A 25,838-nucleotide genomic window follows, 5' to 3' on the forward strand; every position below is an offset into this window, starting at 1 on the left:
TCGATTGTGACCCCTTATACATATGACATCACTTATTGGTCCAGAACAAGCTGGTTTCATGCTAGGTAGGGAGGCCAGAGATAATATAATCAAGATGATAAATCTAATTCATAGAGCACAGACAGAGGCTATTGAGGGCTTTCTCCTGTCTACGGATGTGGAGAAAGCCTTCAATAGAGTTGCGTGGGACTACCTGCAGGCTACATGCTCTTATATTGGATTGCAGACACATATGCTTTCATGGATAGCGTCCCTTTATCATTATCCAACTGCCAGGTTGAAAATTAATGTAGTCCTGTCGGAACCAGTGTCAATTGCCAATGGGACCAGACAGGGATGCCCACTATCACCCCATATTTTTTTGATCTCCTTGGAATCTTTTATTAGTTTGGTATCTCAACTACCCTCAATAAGCGGAATAGGAGGAAAAGAGTATAAAATAGCTGCTTATGACTTGTTCTTTTTGACTCAGCCCCACCTATCCATTTCAAACTTGCTTCAAAAGTTTAGAGAATTTGGATATATTTCAAACTTTAAAATTAATTATACAAAATCGGAAGCTCTTAACCTTACATTGGATTCTTACAGTTTAACCATGGCTCAACAAAATAACCCTTTTAAATGGGTTACAGGTGGCCTGAAGAACTTGGCCATTCAGCTCCCTAAAAATACTTGTGATATTTTTTCCTTAAATTATCAACCGTTGCTACATCGGATAAAATGTTATATCTTACTAAATAGAATTTGAAGCATTTTTCGTGGTTCGGTCGGGCAGCAGTCATTCAGATGATTGTCCTCCCTTAAGCACTATATTTTTTGTCTTAGGTTACCTATTAAAGTTCCTTTGAGCTTTTTTAAGCAGCTATCAGCTAGTGTGAGGAAATTTCTTTGGCAAGGGAATAGACCACATACTAATTCACGGTATCTAACGATGGATAAGGCGAAAGGAGGACTGGGTTTTCCAAATTTTCGAAATTACTATTTAGCAGTTCACTTGGCAAGGATAATTGATTGGCACTGCCATAGGGTTAATAAAGAGTAATTTTGTTAGAAGAATCCACCACTACTATACATTTGAAATTTGCACCATGGATAGGATGGGAAAATGCCCCCTACATATTAAGCAGCATCGAATAATTGGCAAGACACTATTGGCATTTTATGAAGTGATTTGAACTACATCTCTTTCAACTGCTGTAGGACCTCTAACTCCCTTGGATAAGAAACCTGAATTCCCCCCGAGTATGACAACACCTTAGCTATTTAAAATTAATGGAAATATGCCATTGCTGGTGACACACTGTGTGCAAAGAGGTGGGATTCTGTCCTATGATAGTCTAAAATCTCCTATGGGTCCAAGTAATTTCACTCCTTGGTCGTATAGGCAAATTCATAGTTATCTTTCTACGCGTTTACAGAAAGGAGATTTTAAGAGACCTTTAACAAACTTTGAGTCTTTGTGTTTTAAACGGCAAACAATTGATAAAACCACCTCTCAAATGTATGCTCTGCTCCAAACCTCCTTACTGGTAAATTCAGGTACGTTCAGGGATCTGTGGGAGTCTGCTTTGCATACCAAATTTACAGATTCACAATGGAAGACTGCTTATATCCTAGCACATAAATATTCTATTAGCACCCGATTACAAGAAACGTAATATAAAGTGTTGACACAATGGTATGCAACACCTGCTAAGCCTAATAAATGGTTCCCACAGACCATAGATAGATAGATAGATGCTGGAGATGTCATCAAGCGCGAGGAGACATGATACACATTTGGTGGGAGTGTTCAATATTAATGACATTTTGGTCCAAGGTACAAGAGTTAATTTTACACATCACTAACCCAAGGTTGGTCCTAACACCTGCTTGTTGTTTATTACATGCGTTTGATTGCTCTTTAACAGAATATATACAGTCATTAAAGCGGAGTTCCTGGCACAGAAGTCATTTTTTAACAAACATACCCCCGGGACAGTCAGGGCTAGCACATTCCACAATGGCTAGCCTCTGATCTGTCCCGGTTCGCACTTACCTTTTAGAAGAAATACTTACTTATAAAATTTCTTCCACAGCGTTTCCATCTCTCTTGTGGGCAGCTGAAGCCGGCGCGGTCCTCTTCGGCGTCTTCTTCCGCGTCTTCTTCTCCCAGAATGCGCCTGCACCGGCCCCTCTCGTCACTTCCGGTGCGGCGCCGCATTCCTCCACAGCTTCTGGGCATGCCCAGAAGCTGTTTAGCAGGGGAATGCAGCGTCGCCCGGAAGTGACGAGCGGGGCCAGTGCTGTCGCATTGATTCATGGGAGCGATGACGTTCAGCTCCCAGGAATCATCGCGAGACAGGAAGTGACGGCGGAGCCGCGGCGCTGAGGGAGGAAGTACACTGAGGTGAGTATTTACGATCTTCAATTACAAGGTGAGTAAACAAAAAAAAAAAAACAAAAAAAAAAAAAAAAAAAAAACCTAACTATCCAATTCCTTTTCAGGTGATGGAGAACTAGCGGACGGGCACAAAAAAAATATTGATTTTGTGCCCGGAACTCCGCTTTAATTAGGCATTTACTAAATGCATATTAAAAAAGAATAGCGCAACCATGCAAAAGAAATGACTATTAAATATGGAGACAATCCATAAATAAAAATGGGGATTTAGTCCCACCATTTACTAAATGCAGCCAAAGCATTAATTCCCAAATATTGGAAGGTAAATCAAATTCCCACTATTAAAGAATGGCTGAAATCAATTGACAGGATTTATTATTTAGAAGAAACTTTAGCTATTGCCAGGGATCTTATTGATAGATTTTCAAAGACCTGGGCAGTGTGGAATACATTCAAACATACTGAGGATTAAGATAAATATATTATGGGTTAAAAAGGGCGTGGCTTTACCCAAATGGGTTTTGATATGCAAGGGGCTACCATTTAGACATGAAATCGAGGATCCTTTCTAGGATTTTTTTCGTTTTGCTTTTATATTTATCTATTATTTAAATCCAACATTGTTATTTTGAGAGTATGTTATATAGAAATTCTTTATTACAAATTTTGGTGGATGGTTGAATCTTAGGATATGATACCTCTGCTGAAAATGTTTTTGTGTAATGATTAATAATCTAATAAAAATTAATTGTTTAAAGTACGTTTCCAAATTACCTTTATGGATTAATCGCTGAATATGGGTATGGACATAAAAGAATGTACTGTGCTATAGACTACAGAGAGGACTATATTACTTTGAAAGAGGATTTGTCTTTTGCTATTTAAATCTACATGTACCATGCCTGTATATGCATCAATTTGCAAGATATACTCTGTGAATGCTAGAAGTTTGGGTATATATTGGGAATGTGTCTGCATAACATACACCTTGTGCGAGGGAGATGAAGCCTTTTTGCATTGCACAAATGAAGAGGACATTTAAATTCTTATAAAGAATCTCCTCTAGATCACAGATGTGGATGGCCCATATCATTACTTTCAGCAATGTGAGATGTGCTTATGGTGCGATCAGTCAATGTATACAATGTTTAATATATAATTGCTATTCTCTATATTTTGATCTTACACAACTTTATAGACTATGGGAGAGGTTGAGCTTGTATCCATTGGGGTTGAAGTTTGTGTATCCAGGTAATCAGGACCAGACACTTGCCTCATGGCCGTTCTGGGTGAGACTAGCCTATCCCAGTGCGGGCTGTGGTTTATATAGGCTAGTATGTGAATAAATGACCAATCAAAGTTTTTTGGACAGTGATATCACCTTTTAAGCGGCGGGGGGGGGGGGGGTAGTGGACTCGGTCATCATGCATTCCTCAAGCTTTACGCTTTACATCAGTAAAGTAAAACAATAGATATGACCTTATTTGGCTCCTTGACCAAGATTAGGAGGCTTTTTAGATATTTTTGTGAGGCCAACGGTTAATAAGGAATATGAAATATGCAATTTCCCTATCACACCCCCAAAAGGCACATATATTTGCATAACAAAAATGTCCAATAATTATTTATTTTCCAAAAAAGACTTGTAATGTTTGAAGTTTATTTAGCTTAAGTGTAGAGCTCACCAGTGAGTAGAGTCTATGCCAGTTCTGCCTTTTAAGAGCTTGTTGGCCCACTTTTATTAAACAAAAATATGCATTCCATCCAAGATTCCTATACAGGAGTTTCAACTTTACACAGCAACAATGTTAACAAAAAATACTGAGCCACCTGGCTCTCTAGTCAGCACCGCTGCTTAGGCTTTGGGCCTCGGTCCTCTTGACCATGTAACAGTGTCCCTGTCCTTCCATACACTCTCTGGTTCTCTGCTGGCACTAGTTCATGTTGCTCCTGCCTTTGGGCATGGGCCCTCTGTCTGCTCTTTCAGACTGTGCTGTGCAGACATGCACACTTGTGGCTGCTCCCTTGCATCCATAAGGACTCCTCAGGAGGGTGGAGACCCGTTTCTACAAAAAGTCCAGAACCCACCTACACAATCAGTGTCCTGGCTTTTCCTATAACCTGGTCCCAAGATTGGAGATTTCCTCCGATCCAGACCAGTGTCAAACCTCTGGGCTCCAGATCCCAAACAGCATTTTAACAACCACCAAGCAAACTGAAAAAACAGCATAACCGGGAACTGTACTGTCACATACAGTAAAGCATTTATACCAAGATCACGGATGCAGAGGCATATTCTTTTTCCAGCTCTATGTCCTTTCTGAGGTAAAGACTTTCAGAGAGCCAGAGGAAGTATAAATGAACTAGGGATGCGGTAATCAACACATATGTGTTCCATTGAGAACCACCAGTCCATCTGCCACTGTGACAGGTTGTAAATTCACAGATATCTGTGATTGAATGACGTGGCTGTGAGGGCAGACTGCCACACAGCTGAGCTGATTTCAAATCTGCAGGGGAGAGAAACCTCAGGGCACTTTCAGAGGGGGAGCATTTTTGGGGTTTGGGGGTCCGATTGGCACCATGTTAGCTTTAAAAAAAATAAATATCTGTAAATTATTATTGGCTGCCATAGAGATCTCTTTTAAAAAATTGTGTTTAAATTCAAAGCAGCCTTTAACATGGATGTAGACTTTAACAATACATTTGCTCCCTTTCAGTCTGTTAAAACAGACCTAAACTTCTGAGAATCACAAAACTGAAAACACAAATTAATTCAGTTTTAATATTAAAAACAAACCCTTTTATCCATCTCTCGATGCATTATTTTGCTGAGAAATCACTTTGAAAAACACACCCTAGCATTTCTGGCTGTGGCCATCTTGAGTAAGGGCAGGTAGCATTTACTTCCTGGAATCCAGAAAATAGGCCTGGAAATCACAAAATACCTGAAGAAATGTAAAAAAAAAAGGTTTAAAATAAGTAAATACAGTATAATATAATTTCTTATCTATTTACTAATGCTAGCAGCATAAGGATTAAAAATAGTGTTGATTGAGAAAGTTTAGTTCTGCTTTACATATACCATTAAAAGCAATTCAAGTTTTTTTTTTTTTATCTTAATGCAGTCTATGCATTAAGATAAAAAGCCTTCTGTGTTCAGTAGCTCCCCTCAGCCCTCCTAATACTTACCTTAGCCCCATCTTGATCATCAATGTTGCAGGAGTGTCTCAGCTGCCCGAGACTCTTCTTCCTCATTGGCTGCTGTCAATGAAATTCAGTGAGCAAATGAGAAGAGAGGGGGGCGGGGGAATGGACACAGGAAGCTGCGGCTCGGCTCGGGTGCCCCCATAGCATGTTGCTTGCTGTGGGGGCACTCAACAGGAGGGAGGGGCCAGGAGAGCCGAAGAGGAACCCGAGAAGAGGAGGATCTGGGCTTCTCTGTGCAAAACCACTGCACAGTGCTGGTAAGTATAACATGTTTGTTATTTAAAAAAAAAAAAAAAACGAGACTTTACAATCACTTTATTAATATCTGTTCTATTAGTAAAAAAAATAGCTGTTCATTCAGCCAGAATACTTGTAAGCTGATAGTTTCCTCTTCGTCTGGACTGTTGTTAGTATTGCTCCCTACCATATCGGTGGTTTACAAAATACCCTGTTATGGAGAAGAGTGGGAGGTGTTACATAGTCCTAACAGTGTTATGTAGTCCTAACATTCTCCCTGTCTTAGGGTGATAATGCTGCTCAGTACGGTTGTCACCCTAAGACTGAAAGTGAGTTAATTATAGGATTACCAGATTAAATCAAAGGGAAAAGCTGTAACAAAAAAAAATTATTTTTTAGTTTTTTGTTTCTATCTTGGGTTTATAGTGTTGACTGAATGTGCTGGGTTCTCCCTTGGGCTGGTCGCCATTTTGCTTGTTACCCAGGCAGATGAGTGAGAATAACTAGAGGCACCTTCCCCCCACTCCTTTTTTTTTCTCCTGATGTTATGGACAAATTTATATTATATGTTTATATTTTTTAGTTACTATATACCACCTGCGCTACCCATACACCAAACAATTAGAACAAAAGCTAACAATAAATAAAGCTGCTGTCATAAAGATCAATTATATGTCTCCAGATAGAAGAGCAATTAAGCTTTTATACATAGGGCAAGACATCACTTATAAACAATACCCCTTGATAAATATTTTATGATACCACATCCATGTCATGAGAAAAAGCACATTTCAATATGGCGCCTGAGCAGCCTGGGTGTGAGTGCGGTGTGTGGGTTCAAGGGAATGATGGAGTGGAGAGCACAAGTCTTCTTCAGAGCACATGTGATTTAAATAATCCACCCACACTGAGCACCTTATGCCACATGGACTTATTTACTCTAAATATTGTTTGAAAAGTCATTTATTTCTATATGCTCAAAAATTGTATATTTATTTAAAGGATGCCTCTAAAATTGAGAACCGAGAAATCTAACACTACAGATCACTTGGTTCTCACCTCTCCCTGAGCAGAGACCTGGTGACTGTCAGTCAGCGGCTCTCTGCTCTGCCCCCCTTGCTCACTTGACTGCTGGGCTGTGAAGGGGGTGGGAGCAGTCGGTTCAGGCTCTCAGCTGAGAGGCCAAGCCGGGTGTGGGTCCAGGCATGTGGGCGGATCCATTGTTGCGATCTTGCCCAAGCCTTGACCGGCTCTGTGATGTCAGCAGACAGCGGACTTCAGCCCGCTGTCTGCTGAAAATGGGTCACAGGAGTACAGAACGAACTCTTGGCTGTACAAGGTAAAAAATAAAGTATGAAAACAGAAAAGAAAAATGCAGCCATGACACCTAAGGATTAGTAAGCTGCAATATATTACATTTGTTTTTGTGGGTTTAATACCTCTTACAGTTAAGCAGGGGAATGTTAGACCCTCTTGCAAGATTTTTATTTCAAGAATTGTTCAGATGGTGTGAAGGACCACTATTGAGTATATTTAATATGCCATAGGTTTTATGGCAGCTCTTTGTGATATGTGGATGGTCCTTATGAAAACATAAATATAGGATAAAGGATAGAGCGACTTCTCATATATGAAAGTCTAGAATTATATTTTATTTATGATTGTCAAGGAAATGCCAATGCTTTTCAGGAGTTGTATAAAGTCTCAATTAAAGAAAAATACAGAGTGATAAATGCGCTGTCACGTGTGTATCCGAGTGGGAGGATTCCTCTAGTGTGTTCCAGCTGGTGACAAATTTATGACTCTGAGATTCGGATTCAATCCTATTCTATATGCAGCCAACTCTAGTATTTCTCACTAAATACCAATACAAATCTAAAAAAGCAGTGAGTCGGCGCACAATAGACGAGATCTCAGAGGAAACTCAGACCAAGCCAACCAATGTTTTTTAGATAAAGTCTCAATTATTTAGAACTATTAGCATGTAAAATCATAGATATAATCAATGTCTTATCTAAAACTATAGTATAAAAATACTAACAGATAAGAAACAATATCTATGTACATCTCCTTTTGAAATATTTGGATAAAAACATGAAAAGTAAGGGAGGAAGAGAAAAAAGCTAATAACTCCATATTAATAAAAATGTATATATCAATTAATCTATTTGCTCTATTCAATAAAAAGCTGTTTGTATTATTATCTACTGTATGCATATCTTATCAGGAATTACATTAATTAGTCAATGGTGGTACATAATCAAGAGCCATAATATAATAATGGTATTTGATCAATGCAGAGCACACCAAGTAATGCGTAAATCAATTCATATTATACAGACTGAAACTAGTTGATGAACTATAGTAATCACATACAACTGACAAAACTTGAAATAAAAACAGCTGTTTTTTGTCTATCATTGCTTGATAGTCATAAAGGTTTCCTGAAAAAGATCAGCATTAAATCTATCCCGGACAATAATATCAAAGGCACTGGCAATCTAGATAAACAGAGTTTTGCTTAAGTTTAAGGCCCATGTGCCCAACCTGCAGCCCAAGGACCGCATGCAGCCCTTGGGCATATGATGTGCAGCCCTCAAACAACAGCAGTTTGTAGTGAAAGCATTGATTAGCATAATGGCACTGATCTCTACTAGCCTCATGTAACAAGTTCCCAGTTTCATATTGTCTTCTGCAGCATAGCCCTAGCCAAAAATGTATCCTGTTAACACTCTCTGAATATCATTTCCTCTATTAGGTCTGCCGTTTCTGTCTTTCCTCTCAAGTATTAAAAATATTAATACTTGAGCACCTAATCCATGAGACTCGGCCGATCACAGATCTGAGTAAGGGACTGATCCCAGCCCCTTACCACGTGATTAGCTGTCGCCAATGACCACATGATGTAAACAGCAGACCGAGATCGGCTTTTTTTTCCTCCTCACGCTATCATTCCTCACAGAATTATAACAAAGAGGCTCAGGAGATGTGAGCAGGCACAGGCATCCATCAGCAGCACAACAAATCCTGAGGCATCCATCAGCAGTGCAGCACTCCAAGATTATAGGCAGGCATCCACCAGGAGTTCTGCAAGTCCTTGTGCAGTGGCAGGCACAAGCAGATCATCATTCCAACATGATAGGCCAGATGCTAGTAACAGGGAGTCCCATCCACAACAAGGCAGGGCCAATACTAGCCTCCCGTATTATTATTATACCCTAGATGGCTACCGGATACTTCAGCAGAACCTGTAATTCCCCCTTTTACAGCACAGCCAGGCAATCAAATACAATCAGAAAATAGAACCCCACTTTATTATTTTCATTTATTTTTGATGGATGATCTGCAGAACTACATTGTGGAGCGGTGTAATCTGTACGTCAGCCAACATATTGCCAGCAATCCTGAATTTTCCTATGCCCGCCCTTTTGCTTGGAAACCCCTCCCTGTGGAAAAATGTAAAATTTTTCATGGACTAACCCTCAACATGGGGCTGCCAAAAAAAAAAAAATGAATTCCATTCCTACTGGTCTACCCAACCTATCAATCATATGCCAGTCTACTCCTCTTTGATGCCCAGAACCTGTTCCGAAATGATAATGCGATTTTTACATTTCAACAACAATGCCCAGTGCCCCTCAAAATCATCCTAATTATGATAAAATATTAAACATTTGGCCCCTAATCAATTTTCTTTGCTCCAGCTTCAAGCAAATGTTTACCTCCGATATAAATATTTGTGTGGATGAATCCCTAATCGACTTCACCGGAAGACTTGGCATCAAGCAATACCTCCCCAGTAAACAGGCCAGATATGGGGTAACATTTTATAAGGCATGCAACAGGGCCACCGGTTACACATACGATTTTAAAATTTATGAGGGAAAGGACAGACAGCTAGACCCCCCCGGATGCCCTGCCCTACCTATACAGCTAATATAACTACTGTTTGGGAAGGGTTACCACCCATAGACAATTTCTATACAAGTCTCCCACTTTTCCGCCATCTCTACCTGAAGAAGACTGTGGCCTGTGGGGCAGCATGGCCCAACTGCAAGGGCTTCCGACAGAGATTGGTCACCAAGAAATTCAATCAAGGGGAAAAGCCAGTATGAGGAATGAAGCGGTAAGAAAAAGAAGGGGACCTCACCATGTGCCACGTCCAAGTAATTTTACAAGAAAAGATTGTGCAGGCACCAAGTCCTGCATTGGTGGATTTTAAAGGCATTTACATAAACACAATATATAGATTAAAAAATTGATTTATTGTACATGATATAAAAAAGACATACTTGACACCATAGTAATTAAAAGTACAACACACATATATTATGTGTTGGTTGCATGTAAAGTGAGTGGCATACACAAAAGACCTCTACATATGAACTTCACATGAGAGGCGTAGAATGGTGTAGTGGTCGAAGCGTTTCGCTTCGTGCTTCCTCAAGACCAGCCACAAGTATGCCACATATATCACATAAATCCAATACGGTCACATATGCCTGGGGGGCAGACATAGGGGACAGGTTGCTGCATGGGGCTCAGCTGGAGTATCAAGTTTGCTTTGAGAACTTAAGTTAGCAAGAGTGAAGGCATTCGTATAACTCCTTAAAGATCAATACATCAATAGGGGGATACTTGTGTGGTATTGACATGAACTTCCTCTATCAGTATTATAATTATTCAGGGAAAAAGTCTCTCCTTGGGTGCCTTGAGGGTCTCCCTTGCATAATGAATAAAAGTCCAGAGCAGATATGCCCCACGAATGCCAGCACCCTGTTTTTGCTCCAAAGTCTGCCCAATTAGCAGCCCGAAAGCTGCCCCTAGAGGGACTAGGGAATGAAGAGGTACTAGTTCTAAAGTGGAGAAATAAGAGACGTCTACATCCTTTCTACAATACATAATGACACCTTGGTGGAACTTCAGACAAGATGAGGTCCCGTCCAAAAGCCAAAATGTGTTCATAAAAAAACCTATTCATGGGGGAAGTGGATATGAACAACCAGCTTATGCAGCGCTACTTGGCTACCAGGAGATCACTGTTTTGGTATAAGAAAGTCACCATTTATTTAATTTAACTAGCCCTGTTCAATTCATATGTTATTTTTTCCAAGTGCGCCTAAAGATCCCTAACCTATCTAAAATTTAAAGAGGACATTATCCCCTGAACAAATTTGCTCTGATACATTAGCCAGACTTCATGGCACAAGGCACTTCCTGGATATCCTCCCTCCTACCCACACAGGCCGCAAACCCCCCCAAAAAAGTAGAGGAATTTGCAGTGACACTCTATACTACTGTCCCCAATGTCCCTCCCAGCCAGGCCTCTGTACTGAAGAGTGCTATCAGATTTATCCCACTTCACTGCACTATTAGTGAAGTGAAGACATTTTTCCAGTTTCCACTATCTATTATTTCTGTGTATTATCCAGACTGTTTATCGACTATGCCTCTGTCAACCATGTTTCGGCCTTACATGTGAATTGACCTCGGCCTTTTAAATGACCATGCTTTTTGCCTGCCTCCTGAACTGATGGCTTGCCCTGCCACTGTATTAGTGGGATTCAAGACAGCACAGGGGTCTCACATATGTGAGAAGCTCCAGGTTTTTGTTTTCTCAGATTGGGGTCTGGAGACTCGGAGGCTTCAAAGACATTTGGGTGGGAAAAGCCTCTACCCCTGCCCTCAGGTCTTACCTGACCAAGGCCCTAAGCCTTATAGTGCTGCCTGGTGCCACTTAAACTGGCCATGCCTCTGCCTGCCACTTGAACTGGCCATGCCTCTGCCTGCCACCTGAACTGGCTATGCCTTTGCCTGCCACCTGAACTACTGCCAGGACCAATACTTTGGCATATCTCTGCCTGCTGCCTGGACAATTCCGTTGGCTGTCTGGACCAATGCTTTTCCTGTGCTGGGACAGTATTCCTGCCTTCTAAAACCACAGGTAATTCTTTTTTTACCCTTTGCTCAGCAGAATGTATTTTGGGGTGTAATTCCTGGTATGTACATGCTATGTGTCAGAAGCCTGAAGGTGCTACTTGGATGTTGGGCCGTATGTGGCCAGGCTGTGTAAAAGTCTAACACATGTGATATCGCCATTTTCAGGACGAGTAGCAGAATGTAATTTTGGGGTGTAATTTTTGCTATGTCCATGCTATTTATTAGAAATTGACAACTTTGTGTAAAAAAAAAAAAAGTAGCAGATTGTATTTTGGGGTATAATTTTTGCTATGTACATGCTATTTATTAGAAATTGACAACTTTGTGTAAAAAAAAAAAAAAAATACAGTTTAATTTTCGTTCCACATTTTCCAAAAACTTGTGGAAAAAAATGACATGTTAAAAAGACTCATTATGCCTCGTAGAATATACACTGGGGTGTTTTCTTCCAAAAATGGGGTGCTCCAGGGCCTTCAAAAATGTGATAGGTACTCAGGAAATTAAATGTGTAATTTATGCCTATAGAACCCTGACGCTGCTACTTGGATGTTGGGCCTCTGTATGTGGCCAGGTTGTGGCCACATACAGAGTGTGGTATCACACGTGTGGTATCATCATACTCAGGAGGACTAGCAGAATACATTTTTGAGGTGTAATTGTAAGGCATAAATTGTTAATATGACAATTTTGTGAAAAAAAAATCTTCATTACCCAAACTATTGTTGGCAAAAAAATGCAACTTCAAAAAACTTACTATGCCTCTTACTAAATACCTTAGACTGTCCGCTTTACAAAAAGGGGTCATGTTGGGGGGGTATTTGTACTGTCCTGACATTTTAGGGCCTCAAGAAATGAGATAGGTAGCTAGTACATTAGGATTGATCAATTTTCAATCATACGCAGCCTAGCTGTAGGCTCTATAACTTACACACAAACCTATTATCATACACTTATCAGGATTTTTTTTTTTTTTTTACCAAAAACATGTAGCGGAATACATTCTGGCCTAAGTTTATGACGAAATTTGATTTTATTGGATTTCTTTAAAACAGACAGTGGAAAATATATATACAGTATATTTTTTTTCAAAATGTTCACTCTTTTTTAGCTTATATCGCAAAAAATAAAAAACTCAGTGGGGAATAAATACCACCAAAAGAAAGCGTTGTGTGAAGAAAATGATAAAAATGTAATTTGGGTACAGTGTAGCTGTACCCAAAATGACAGTAATTGTCTTTCAAAGTGAAAGAGCACTGAAAGCTGAAAATTGGTCTGGGAAAGAAGGGGGTGAAAGTGCCCTGTATTGAGGTGGTTAGCTTTCACATATGGAAAGGTTTCTTCGCAGTAAGTGGTATAAAAATGTGAAATAGACTCCCTCAAGGACTAGTTCTGGCCAGTCCAGTAGATTGTATTAAAAAAAAGAGCTGGATGCAGGATGGCTGGATGTATCAACTGGGGGCATGGGATTCTTATAGACGTTTTTTGAACATGCCACATATGGCTTGTATAATTGGCATCCTAATGAATAATGATAGTCTTGTCAGAAGCCTTATGTCTTGCTCTAGTTCAGCAGTAAGCAGACTATGCTGGAGCAGAGTTTTGAAAAGGATATAGGGCTCCATGTCAGGTGCTCATGAACTTACAAAAGTGTGACAAAGTGAGCGTGGGAATTCCTAGCCACTGAGATATATAGAGAGTGTTGGAGTGACTTGTCGGTCTGGATAGGACTTGGATAATGACAGGGGGCATGACTATGGGTTATGTATGTATATTTTTAGTGAAATTAGCCTATTGGTGTATGTGTAACTAACAAACAAGGTTACAAATGGAGATGGTTATGGAGATGAAACAATATTAAAACTAGGGTGAGACAAAAAGATTAAATATGTGAACTATTTATATTAAATGTGTCACAAAAGTAAGCTATTGAGATAAAATGTCCCAAAACTTTTTTATAAAGTAAGATATAAAATGTGACAAAAAATGACATATTTTTACAAAGTGCGACATAAGGCTAAGTTTTGTGAATTAAATGTTCCCAAACTATTTATATAAGACTTAAAATAGGAATAAAATATAGAAAGGATGAGAATCTTGGGAAAACGTGAGGAAAGCAAAGAAATAAAGAAAAAGAATAAAAGAGAGAATAGGCAATACATGAGTGCAACTGCATGCAATAAATGATGCGGGGGATTATTGTATGCATAATTGTGATTAAGAAGTATTTACTGTGTGCATGTAATAACTGAAAGAACCAAATGACAAGATGTGGAATATGTTGTATAACTGTGCTAATTAAAGCATATCACTTAAAGGAAGAATTAATGGACTGTATAAATGAGAAAAAACAGAGATTATAGGAGACGTGTTTTACTAAATGATATCAGATGAAAGAATAAATGGAATACTTGAACTAATGGATATAGTAAGTGCACGAGGATCCAAATACAAGTCCATATTTTTAGTTTATTTTTTACACCACTGTTTGTATCTGTGGTAATGAGAATTTGAAATCTGTTTAAGGTTGCTACGATGGATGAGCTTGGGTGAAAAATTATTTTTACCCAAACCCAGCCTGTTCATGATTTGTTGAACTGCTAAACAAACTAGGCATACTTGGCAGTTTACCTGCCCAAATCCCTGGTTGATGTAAATAAATCTGTTATGGGAATCCTGGGAAACTTTATAGCCATATTTGGTCTGTGGCATCACCTAAAATCCCTGCTGGCTTTACACTCCATAAAGGAAAAGGAATTGGCAGCACTCCAGGTTGAGTCAAAATCCAGATTTATTGACTGGACATTCAAATATGACAATCGTGACAAGGTAGACGCATTTCACACACTGACTGTGTGCTTAATCATAATGAAACATAATGATTAAGCACACAGTCAGTGTGTGAAACGTGTCTACCTTGTCACGATTGTCATATTTGGATGTCCAGTCAATAAATCCGGATTTTGACTCAACCTGGAGTGCTGCCAATTCCTTTTCCTTTATCAAGTTTTCACGGAGGCGAGCTGGGGCATGCACCGGTGTGAGTCATCAGGCAATTACACCACCTTGAGCAGTGAGTTCTTGTCTCTTCAATGGCTTTGCACTCCGGCAGAGTTGGAATCTGATCTTTAGCAGGCGGTAGAGCAGTGCCGCAGAATTATCGGAAGGTGGGTACCCTTCTAACGCTTATTGGCTAGTGGCCTTTTGTGGTATTGAAATGGGGGGACACATGTTTACTGTCCTTTCTTTCCTGGCGACCCAGGTCGCATGCCTTGAGAAGCACCTGGTAGAAATGTTATTTAAAGTTTTTGTGTATTTATATAGAATATAGCCCTTTAGGCTGCGTGAAAAGATCCTTTCTCTACTGAACAGTATTTTTTGTCCATTGGTAAGTGTCCATTGGTACATGTCCCCCATGGCAATGACCAGCCCCCTGTGCCCTTTTTTAATAATAACTTGCACATTATACATCAAAAAGGCTAATAAAATATTAATAGTTTCCCCTCCACTAGATTTTAAGAGTGAGCTTCCCTCTGGGTTCACCTAATCTCCCAGAAACCAAATTTTGTCCCAGTTCACACATTGCAAGTATCCAGTCTTTGACAAACTGTTTTAATTTGCTCTGCCCACCTATTTTAACATGGTAGATGATACTGTATATTGGGAAGTGCAATTTACATAAGATTTTATTGGCCAGGTAGTACCATTATTTTGTGAAGTTACAATGCAAGTCCTGTTAGTAATAATATCACAGCTGCAGCATATTGAGCTAAAACATATGTTGCATCCTACATTCTACGTGGTACAACAGAATGCACAAAATGCTACATCATTTGTAAATTCAACGTGCACCGAACAGAAATGTACAATTTGCAAGATACATTTATAGATTGCATTCATTTTAGACATGTGTACATCTGTGTGCTTCTGTAAGCCTGTAATGCAAGGTTTTCATAATCATCTATCCCTGTATTTGTTCAATTACATTATTTAATCAGGCCCATCGCATTCTCTGACCTCCAGAAAAAAGTACAGAAAACGAGATTTAGCCTAATTGCAGTTCTCTTTTATTTAAGTGATGTAAGCAATAAAATATTCTTTAGCTGTTATAAATGAACAAAGGTGCTCATACTTCATGTATTCTTTTGTTTTTTAGATTGAACTATCAGCCATTGCAGCCCAGGCTGGATCCACACTGAATAATCTGGTTCTTAGAGCACAGGAGCTAGTCATTCTTCTACATTCCCTGCAGGTGGACAGACAGGAGTTTGTGTGCCTGAAATTTCTCATACTCTTCAGTCTCGGTGAGTGCAGAATATTTTTCATTTCTGGAAATGTGAGCTTGAAGTACAGTTGGTGAGAACTACTCTTAAGTTTTTTTTTAATTCCCGACTGTCCAGAGATGTTGGAATGAATGGACAATTGGTGAATCTGTTGTATGTTTATGTACTAATGATATAATGGGTTGTAGAATGGCTTTTGGATTTGAGTGATTTTAGATATTTCCTGTTTTGTTATGGCATTTACCTTAAGGTACTTAAAGTAAACCCATATAGCGAATGGAAAAGGTTAACTGCACTTCAGGTACCGTGAGGGGACTGTACATACCTATCACTACTCTACACCAATGTGCAGACGCACTTTCTAAATGTCCTGAGATTACTACAAATTCCTGAAGAAGTTGATACCTGCAGATGGTTCGGCAAGTGCCTTCTTACACCACGTGACAACAAATTGGCCTTATGACTAACTGCTCAGGCATCAAATGTTGCATTTGTTAGGAGGATTTTGATGTGTTCCTCTATCCTGCTTGTTTAGCTTATATTCCAACCCTGCTGTACAAGGACTGTATAACATTCATATACAGTACTTAAAGTGGTTATAAAGTCTAGATGATAAAACACTGCTATCTCCTCTGTTTAATCAAGGTGTAATTACTTTATCTTACAGCAATGATTTGCCATCAGTGACATTCCTCTGCTCGTTCTTCTTGTAAGGATTGCAGAGGGAGGGGCTGAGATAACCCTCTGACATCAGCCAGGCAGCAGAGGAAGGTCATGTGACCGCTGTGAGATAAGGCATTTACAATTTGAGTTTAAAAAAATGAACATCTAGAAGTTTAGATCTTGGTAAACAGAGGTAATGCAAGAACTTTTAAAAGGTTTTCAAGTGACAGGGAAGAGCAGTAGGAGGTGAGGGGCAAGGAGGGGAATCGCTCTCACATAGGCATCAGAGCTGACAGGGAGGGGGAGAAGTGAGGGAGAGGGTAAGACAGGAAAGAGCGTGATGACAGAGGCCCGTAAGCTGACCGCTGTATCATGGATCAGGAGCCATGATTATCGTGGTCAACAGGGGGAAACAGGAACAGGCCGGATCAGCCAGTTATATTACATTATACAAAGGGACAAATTACACAGCACAAGCACTGTGCTGTTTAACACGCTTTAAAGGAACAGGATATATATATATATATATATATATATAAATATATATATATATATATATTACATAGTTACATAGTAGTTGAGGCTGAATAAAGAAAATAGCCCATCCAGTTCAACCTGTGTAGGTGTGTGTGGATATATTCATTTCCCATACCCCTGAATGTTTTTTGATCTTGGACGTGTATGTCCAAGAGTCTTTTAAAAGTAGCCATAATCCTCGCAGTTACTACCATTTGTGGAAGCGAGTTCCACAATCTTATTGTCCTTACTGTAAAAAAAACCTTTGCGTAGCCTGAGGTTAAATCGCTTCTCCTCTAATCTCATCGAATGGCCTCGTGTCCTCTTGCACTCCTTGCAACTGAATCGTTTTTTTTTTAGGTCACCATTGGGGTATTTCTAAATCGCTATCATGTCCCCTCTCAGGTGTCTCTTCTCTAGGGAGAATAAATTGAGCGCTTGTCGCTCCACATAATTTAGGTCCTTCAATCCCCCAATTAGCTTAGTTGTCCTTCTTTGGATTCTTTCCAGTTCCAGCACATCCTTTCTGAGGATTGGTGATCAAAACTGGACAGAATACTCCAGGTGTGGCCGGACCAAAGTTTTATAAAGTGGTAGGATTATAGATTTAGGGTTGCAAGCACTTCTGGGGTGTAAAAAAAAAAAAAAAAAAGGCAACAACTGAACTTGCACCCGCACTACCATTTTAGGTAAAGGCAAGTCCACTACTGGCTCAAGTGCCAAATTCTCTTGCTTGAGCTTGCTTGCATCTTCTCTCTGTGTACATGGCATGACATTCTGATCTTCTCCTTTAACTTACACACCAGCTTCAATTTGTCTAAAGCAGAATATGAAATAAAAACAAACCAATGTATGTGGTAAGGATAAACAGCATCGTTTATTTTATTTTTTTTTTAATTTAGAACACTATGGGAAATAATTTATCAATTCTGTGACAAAGAAAAGTAATGCGCTTCTAAATTAGTCACCACAAATTCAGGGAATAGTGTCCCAAAGTAGTGCTTCTAAATCAGCCACCACAAAGTCAGGGAATAATATCCCAAAGTAAATTAAAAAATCTTCCATCCAATACACATTCGACCAGACGCCGGAGAGATGGTCTCCTGCTAGAGAAGCTGGACAGCTTTTTTCCTCCCCAGTTGCCACCATTCACCACGTATCCCCTGAGGCGGTATATTTGTATCTTTTAAATTCAATAAAGAACTATTGATAAAAAAAAAAAAAAGCATAGGGACACTTACCAAATAGTTGGACCACAAGAAGAGGGAGGTCAAAGCTTGCATGTGTGTGAAAGTATGCCCATACGGTATGAGAGAAGAAACCTGTCACACTCCCAGTAAAACCTTGATACTCCAGTACCTGTCTGGTACACAGGTAAAAGAAGGGGAAGGCTCAAGATGCAGGTAATCCAGGTGATTTATTCATCAACAAACAATACCAAAAGGTTACATACACAAAACTCCACAAGAATCAATCCTGCCGTAACGCAAAGAAGGTAGTGATGTCAGAGTTATATGTTTCCTAATAGGAGCAGTGACGTAGATTATGAAACAGATCTATTACAAGGTTACAGACTAAAACCTGCCCTGATCACTTCTTAATTGTGCATATTTTTAGAGTGAAAATCTGTATTATCTTCAGTAATAAAGATTTCTCAGAATTTTGCTTATGAGTCACAATTGGCCAACCAGGAATACAGGAGCAGGGGGGTCACAAATACATTGTAAGAGCCCATTCACATTACCGCGACTTGTCAGGCGACATGTCAGCCTGACAAGTCGCGGTATGTCGCGGTCCATTGAGTAGTACAGGACCCGTTCTAATAGGAGTGACACAAGTCGCTCCGACTTAGAAAAAGGGTCCTGTACTACCTTGGGGCGACCTCAGAGCGACTTGCATAGACTTCCATTATGTGAAGTCTCTGCAAGTCGCGCCGAAGTCGTGGTGCGCGCGACTTCACAGGTCGCCCCCCCCCGAAGTCGTTTCGCCTCAATGTGAATGGGCTCTTAACGTAAAATATGAGCTACCAAGAGCCTGAATAATCCCAAAAACAGACAAAAGAAAAAAACAACCAAGTTGTGAGACCCAACTTGGCTCAAACTTGGCCAAGGAGACCCTACGCTTGGGTCGGGTTAATTTTATGTATTAATGTTTTGGAAATCAATAAACGTTTTTTATACAATTTCTTGATGTCCAAGTCTATCTTATTATGTGCCTATAAAGTCCACCTTTGAGCCAAGTTGGGTCCCACAACTTGGTGGGTTTTTCTTTTACATTGTAAACATATCACAGAGTCTTTACTAAGATAGTGGCAGCCTGACTTGCTTATAATTGTCATTTATTTGCTTGATAAATGTCCCCGACGAAAATATGTAATTTCAATCAGAATTTTGCATTTGTTTTCTCTATATCATACTGAAGGGCGATGTGATTTTTATGCCATAGTAAATACAAATTCTTGCCCAAATACATGTCTTGATATAGTTTTTATTTAAAGGACCAATATTAAAGAACTCTGCCCAAAATAACAAAATATAATTAAAAGCTCCATAAAAGATAAAATAACAAAACCAGCTTCTGCTGCAATTTTCACTTTCAATCCAGAGGTTTCTTCTGCAGTACTTTTTTCTGTAGCTATGCTTTTTCAGTTTGAAGGCAAATATAATTTATCACTTCCTTTGAGCCCAGGCTGTCCAAGACCTGTCCCAACCTATAAGTGGAAAGGAAAAGCAGCACACAAGGCAGCTCATCTTTCTGCCACTTACCTTTCTTATCAGCATCCTTATTCAAGCAAATTGACTGCTGTACAAGCACTGTTAAACACTAATGTAAGGTAACATTCAGATACTTAACTCCTTGAATTTAAAAATACATTTAATGATGCCTTAAATATAGAGCCTCATAAATGTGTATCTATTGTATCTGCCTAGAGTTCATAATTAAATAAAATAAACATTAAATATAAATGGTAATATTTTACTGCTATAGACTTAACATTATGCAAAGCAAAATAAAATGATGGACATTCGAACTAAGGTGAGCCAATCCAATTTGGTTTGGTGACAAACTGAAAATGATGTTGCTCTGGTTGACTCATTGATCCTTTATTTGTCACTAGTTGCCCTTTTTTTTTAGAAGTATCAGAGATTCACTACATTTCAGTATTTTAATAATCGCATCAACATCTGCTAAGCTACAGAGAACAAGAACCAAAATTATTGTGGAGTTACATCTTGTGTCCATTGTACATGCAAATCAAATTCCACTTTATTTACTGAGTATTATTAGTAAAGTAAATGTAGGTATTTTTTAAAAGTTGTTTCATTGACCTGATTCTGTTGAGTTATCCAAAGGACTGTGGTCCAGAGGTGCAGTATGGGTTAACATTGATGTTAACCTGCTAATCGTTGAAGATAGTCAGCAGTAGGTTGGCCCAGGCTTTAACATATATGTTGAACAAGCTTTTGGAGATCGTGGGTGTTAAATCAGGTCCTGACCTTCTGGGGTAAAAGCTTTCTACCAAGTTTTGGGACCTAACCCATGCTATCCTATATGTAGTGGAAGAAAAAGCCTGTGACAATAGAGCCTAACATGAATATCCATTGGTCTTAATGCAGCAGTCATAAACTTGGTACAGAGAAAGTCAGAGTCTTCCAGGAGCTACTTCCAGTATGCTGTGTATCTTTATTAGCATGATAAGCCTGAGCACCCAATTGGAGGCTATCAGCCTTGAGCAGTAGTACCACTGGAAATTACCATTAGATAAAATTACTGGATTGCATTTCTGCATGTCATTGTCAATAACATTAAGTAGGGATTGAATAATTTCAGTGGGGGGGGGGGTCTCATTTGCAGTATACAAGGCATACAACAGAATTGAGATACTGCCTTCGAAATATGCCCCGGATGGCCCATTCTTCCACTATTGTGGAAGCTCATTCTTTACTAGTGATGGGGTGAATGTTCGAGTCGAGCGTAAATTCGACTTGAATATTCTGTGTTTGTGAAGAACAAAATGTGGGGCTTGGTGGGAAGTTGGCCCGCCGATGAGCACCCCATTATGCACTGCGCGATTGCAGTGCATTAAGTGCTTGTGATTGGCCAAAGCATGCACCTGACCTGTATGCTTCGGCCAGTCACAGCACAATGTCCTGTCAGAGCCATGATTGGCCAAAGGCAGGGTGCATTTAGAAAATCATGGCTCAGGGGCCAAGTCCACGCCCCACACTATATAAGGCTGCTTACATGGCAGCCGTGTGTAGTGTGTTAGTGGAGATTAGGAGTGGAGATTAGGCAGGTAGTTAGTGGATTGTGCTTTCATATTTAATGCAGTCAGTGCAGTGTAGTGAAGGACTGATTCTTGTGTAGTGCAGTCAATGTAGTGTAGTGTTGTTTTGATTCATCTTGATTAACACAGTGTACTGCAGTGCAATGTAATGTAGGGCTGATTCTTGTGTAACACAGTGCAGTGCAGTCAGTGTAGTGCTGTGCTGTGATTCTTGTGTAACATAGTGTAGTGCAGTCAGTGTAGTGCTGTGATTCTTGTGTAACACAGTGTAGTGGGGCCACTGAAGTGTTGGTGTATACAACATGTCTGTGTCACCCCACTGATCCCGTTTTTTATTTTTCAATTTTTTTCAGGTCCTGTTGCTGCAACATCAGTACTCCCACTTCTGTGATGCAGGTGCTATTCCTTCTGTGCCAGCAGTGGGTTTTTTTTTGCAGTGCAGCAGCACTAATTTTATTTATGGCATTATTGCTGTCCCCCCTTTTGTGTTGCAGGTGCTATTGCTTCTGCGTCAGCAGTGGGTTTTTTGGCAGTGCAGCAGCACTAATTTTATTTACGGCATAATTGCTGTCCTCCCTTTTGTGTCCCAGGTGCTATTCCTTCTGCGTCAGCAGTGTTTTGTTTTTTTTGTGGCGCAGCAGCACTATTTTTATTTTGGGCATAATTGCTGTCCTCCCTTTTGTGTCGCAGGTGCTATTACTCCTGTGTCAGCAGTGTTGTTTTTTGTGCAGCAGCAGTGATGTTATTTAGGGCATAATTGCTGTCCCCCCTTTTGCTTCGTAGATGCTATTCCTTCTGCATCAGCAGGGGTTTTCTTTTTTGTGGCTTTATTAAGTTTTTCTTTATTACAAAAAAATATATAATAAAATGGTTTATAGTGCACCAAGTACAAAAGTATTGCACCCAAGCACCATATTTCCTTCCCACACTCTATAATAAAAAGTTATAAAAATCCCCCCTAAAAAATAAAAATAATAATAAAATAGTTTATAGTGCATTAAGCACAAAAGTATTGCACCCAAGCATCATATTTCCAGCCCACATTCTATAATAAAAAGTAAAAAAAAACCCTCCCAAAAATCCCCATCATGTCCGAAAGGCCAACAAGGAGAGGCAGACACTCACAGGCCACTAAAAGAGGGCAAGCAGCCTCTGTGTCCACAGTGAAAAGTGGTGGTCACGGACATAGTGCATCATCGGCAGGCGGGGCATGCTTGTCCTCTTTTTCCGGTGCTGGCCGTGTTATTGAGCCACAACATGCAGAAGGGTTGGTGGAGTGGATAACAAAGCTGCCCTCATCCTCACCCAGGCTCATAGTAATTTGCCTTCCACCACAGCTGCCAAAGCAGCCTATTCCACAGACTCCTTGTCCACAGCTACTCCTTCTGTAGCCTCATCATCATGCATGGAGGAGGCACCTGAATTATTTGATCATAGTGTCAGTTACATGATGCTGGAGGATTTGCTCCAGTGATGAGGAGGGAACGAATGATGAGGTCACTGTGCGTACTTGGGTGCGTGAGAGAATAGAGGAGGAAAGTGAAGAGAAGGAGGAGGCGGGACAACTCCAACAAGGCAGAATGTCCTCCAGGGGCCGGCTTAAGGACAGCCACCCTATTGCATCACACCACAGAGCTGCTAGCTCCCTGCTGACAAAAGTTCATTGGTGTGGGATTTTTTCAACACATGTGCAGCAGACTGCAGCATTGCTGTTTGCAATCTCTGTCTGAAGGTGAGCAAGCTATGGTCCAGTAGCAGATATAGCAGGTAGGGATCAAGCAGAAGCATAGTCAAGCAACAAGCCAAAGGTCGGTAACCAATAGTTGCAGGTAGGGATCAAGCAAAAGCATAGTGGAGGAGCAAGCCAAATGTCGGTAATGAATGGTGGCGAAGATACAGATGGCAGCAGGAGAGACGAGTGAGATATTGGCTGGTGAAGGCACAATATTCTGGCAACCAGAAAGTGCAGAGAAATTATTACTATTTATTATTATACAGGATTTATATAGTGCCAACAGTTTGCGCAGCACTTTACAGTGTGGGGGAAGACAATACAGTTACAGTACAATTCAAAACAGGAGGAATCAGAGGGCCCTGCTCGTTAGAGCTTGCAATTTAGAACAGGGGTGTCAAACTCAATTTCATCAAGGGCCATATCGGCAATATGGTTGCTCTCAAAGGGCCAGTTGAATTTGGGAAGCACTAAGTATAGATTGTAGAGCTCAGGAGTGCGTTATGTACAAAGTGCAGAATTCAGTAGTGCACTATTTACAGAGTGCAGGGTTTAGGAAAGCACTACATACAACGTGCAGAGTTAAGGAGAGCACTACATACAGAGAACAGTTCCAGGGGTGCCTTATGTACAAAGTGCAGAGTTAAGGGGTGCACTATGTACAGAGTGCAGGGTTTAGGGGTATGCTACATACAGAATGCAGCGTTCCGGGGTGCGCTATGTTCAGAGTGCATGGTTCAGGGTTGTGCTGTGTACAAAGTGCAGGGTTTAGGGGTGCGCTATGCACAGTGTAAAAACTCCAACCCCCTCCAAAGCTTCCAGGCATCTCTCTCTCCTACCTGGCCCAGCTTTAGTACCTCTCTGTGTAGGCGGCTCATGCCTCACCTTGCAGGGAGAATGTTCCCTCCCACAGATTCTTGAGATCTGTTCCTTCTGTTTGCTCGTGCAGGGATGTGTTAGTTTCAGGACTCGCAGAGAGCAAAGCTATCCCTTGTAAAAACAGAAGGCTTTTGTTTTTACACACGTTCTGGTTGCAAAACTGGATGTGAGGGCCCCATGACAAGGCCTAGTGGGCCGGATTCGGCCCGCGGGCCTTGTGTTTGACATGTGTGATCTAGAAGAAATGGCTTAAATCAGGAAGTTCATATGTTATGGATTTTGGGGGGGGGACCCTACGCTCTTTTTAAAAAAAAAATTGGTGTGGGGTTCCCCTAAAATTCATACTAGACCTGAATGGCCTGGTATGGACTGGGGGGGGGGGGCAGCTGGGGGAACCGGGATCCAACAATGCATTACAGCAGCGAGCTAGTTTAAATTACATGTTTTTCTTTAGAAATGTCAGTATTGCTGCAACAGGCTACATATGTCATTCAGATGCACATTAAGGGGACCCCCCAGGCACGATGTTTAAAGGAATTTTTCATTTTCATTGTTTCACTTTAAGCATAATTAAAATCACTGCTCCTTTAAAAACAATTGTTTTAAAAACATGTTTTTGCATTGATACATGTCCCCCAGGGCAGTACCCAGGTCCCAATACACTTTTTTATGGCAATTTAAAGAGGACTTTTGATTTTTCATGTTCGTGTCCTATAGACTTTAATAGGGTTCAAATGTTCGCTAGAACTTTTCCCGTGTTCGAGATGTTCTGGTCCGAACCGGCGGGTGTTTGGCCCATCACTATTCTTCACATTTATACAGGTGCAAAGTGGCCTTGAAGAAAGATAATACCTAAAAATATTAACAATAGTGCTTCATATAATCCAAAGGCAGCAAGGGAAAAAACACAAAGATTTATCAGCACAGAGCTGGGGGAGGAGAGAGAGCTGATTACACCATGAAGTCTAAACTGAGTTTGCAGACAGTATGTGATAGCTCACTCACTAAGTTCTAATTAAATGACAAGTCTTGGGGTAGCCTTTTGTATTTTTATCAAGAAAATGAAAAACATATTTGAGCTCAGAAGTGACTCAGATGTGTAACTGTGTGGTTGCTGTCACATTCTTCCGACCTCAGAGACCAGCAGAGCTGAAATGTCAGTGATTGATACAAGTATTTGTGCTATATTAGTGTGCATAGGAACATGCTAAAGTTTGTACATATTTTCCATGTAGAGTAATTTATACTAAAGCAGGATTTATCAAAAAAAAGAAAAAAGTTACCCTACTTAGCATAAATCAGGCTGCCTCTAAACTAGCAAAACAATCTGCTTAAATGTTTTTGCATTTCCCGGAGAACTGATTGCAACCATTGTATACACCTACATCATAGTTACATAGTTACATAGTTAGTGAGGTTAAAAAGACATCAGTCCATCCAGTTCAACCTATGATGTGTGTGTGTGTTGCTGTTAACCATACATTGTATACCCCTGTATGTTGTGGTCTTTAAGGTGCCCATCTAATCGTTTTTTGAAACGATTGATGCTCCCTGCTTATACCACTTCTTGTGGAAGAGATTTCCACATCCTTACTGCTCTGACAGTGAAGAACCCCTTACGTATTTTAAGGTTAAACCGCCTTTCCTCTAGTTTTCCTGTAAAACCCAAACACCTTATACATTTTGAGGGACTTATTTTATGTTGCCTTG

At 40.2% G+C, this 25,838-nt stretch overlaps 1 protein-coding gene across 1 annotated transcript in view; it reads left to right on the forward strand.

Annotated features, from left to right (window-relative positions):
- Window positions 1–25,838, forward strand: part of NR5A1 (nuclear receptor subfamily 5 group A member 1) — a 316,186-nt gene that overhangs the window by 236,634 nt on the left and 53,714 nt on the right. Inside the window, exon 6 of the mRNA XM_082263330.1 lies at window positions 15,924–16,071. Within this exon, the coding sequence (XP_082119456.1) occupies window positions 15,924–16,071 (148 nt within the window). The remainder of the gene's footprint in view (window positions 1–15,923; window positions 16,072–25,838) is intronic.

This window comes from Pelophylax lessonae, assembly GCF_965119305.1.
Source record: "Pelophylax lessonae genome assembly, chromosome: 7".
Taxonomy (NCBI): domain Eukaryota; kingdom Metazoa; phylum Chordata; class Amphibia; order Anura; family Ranidae; genus Pelophylax; species Pelophylax lessonae.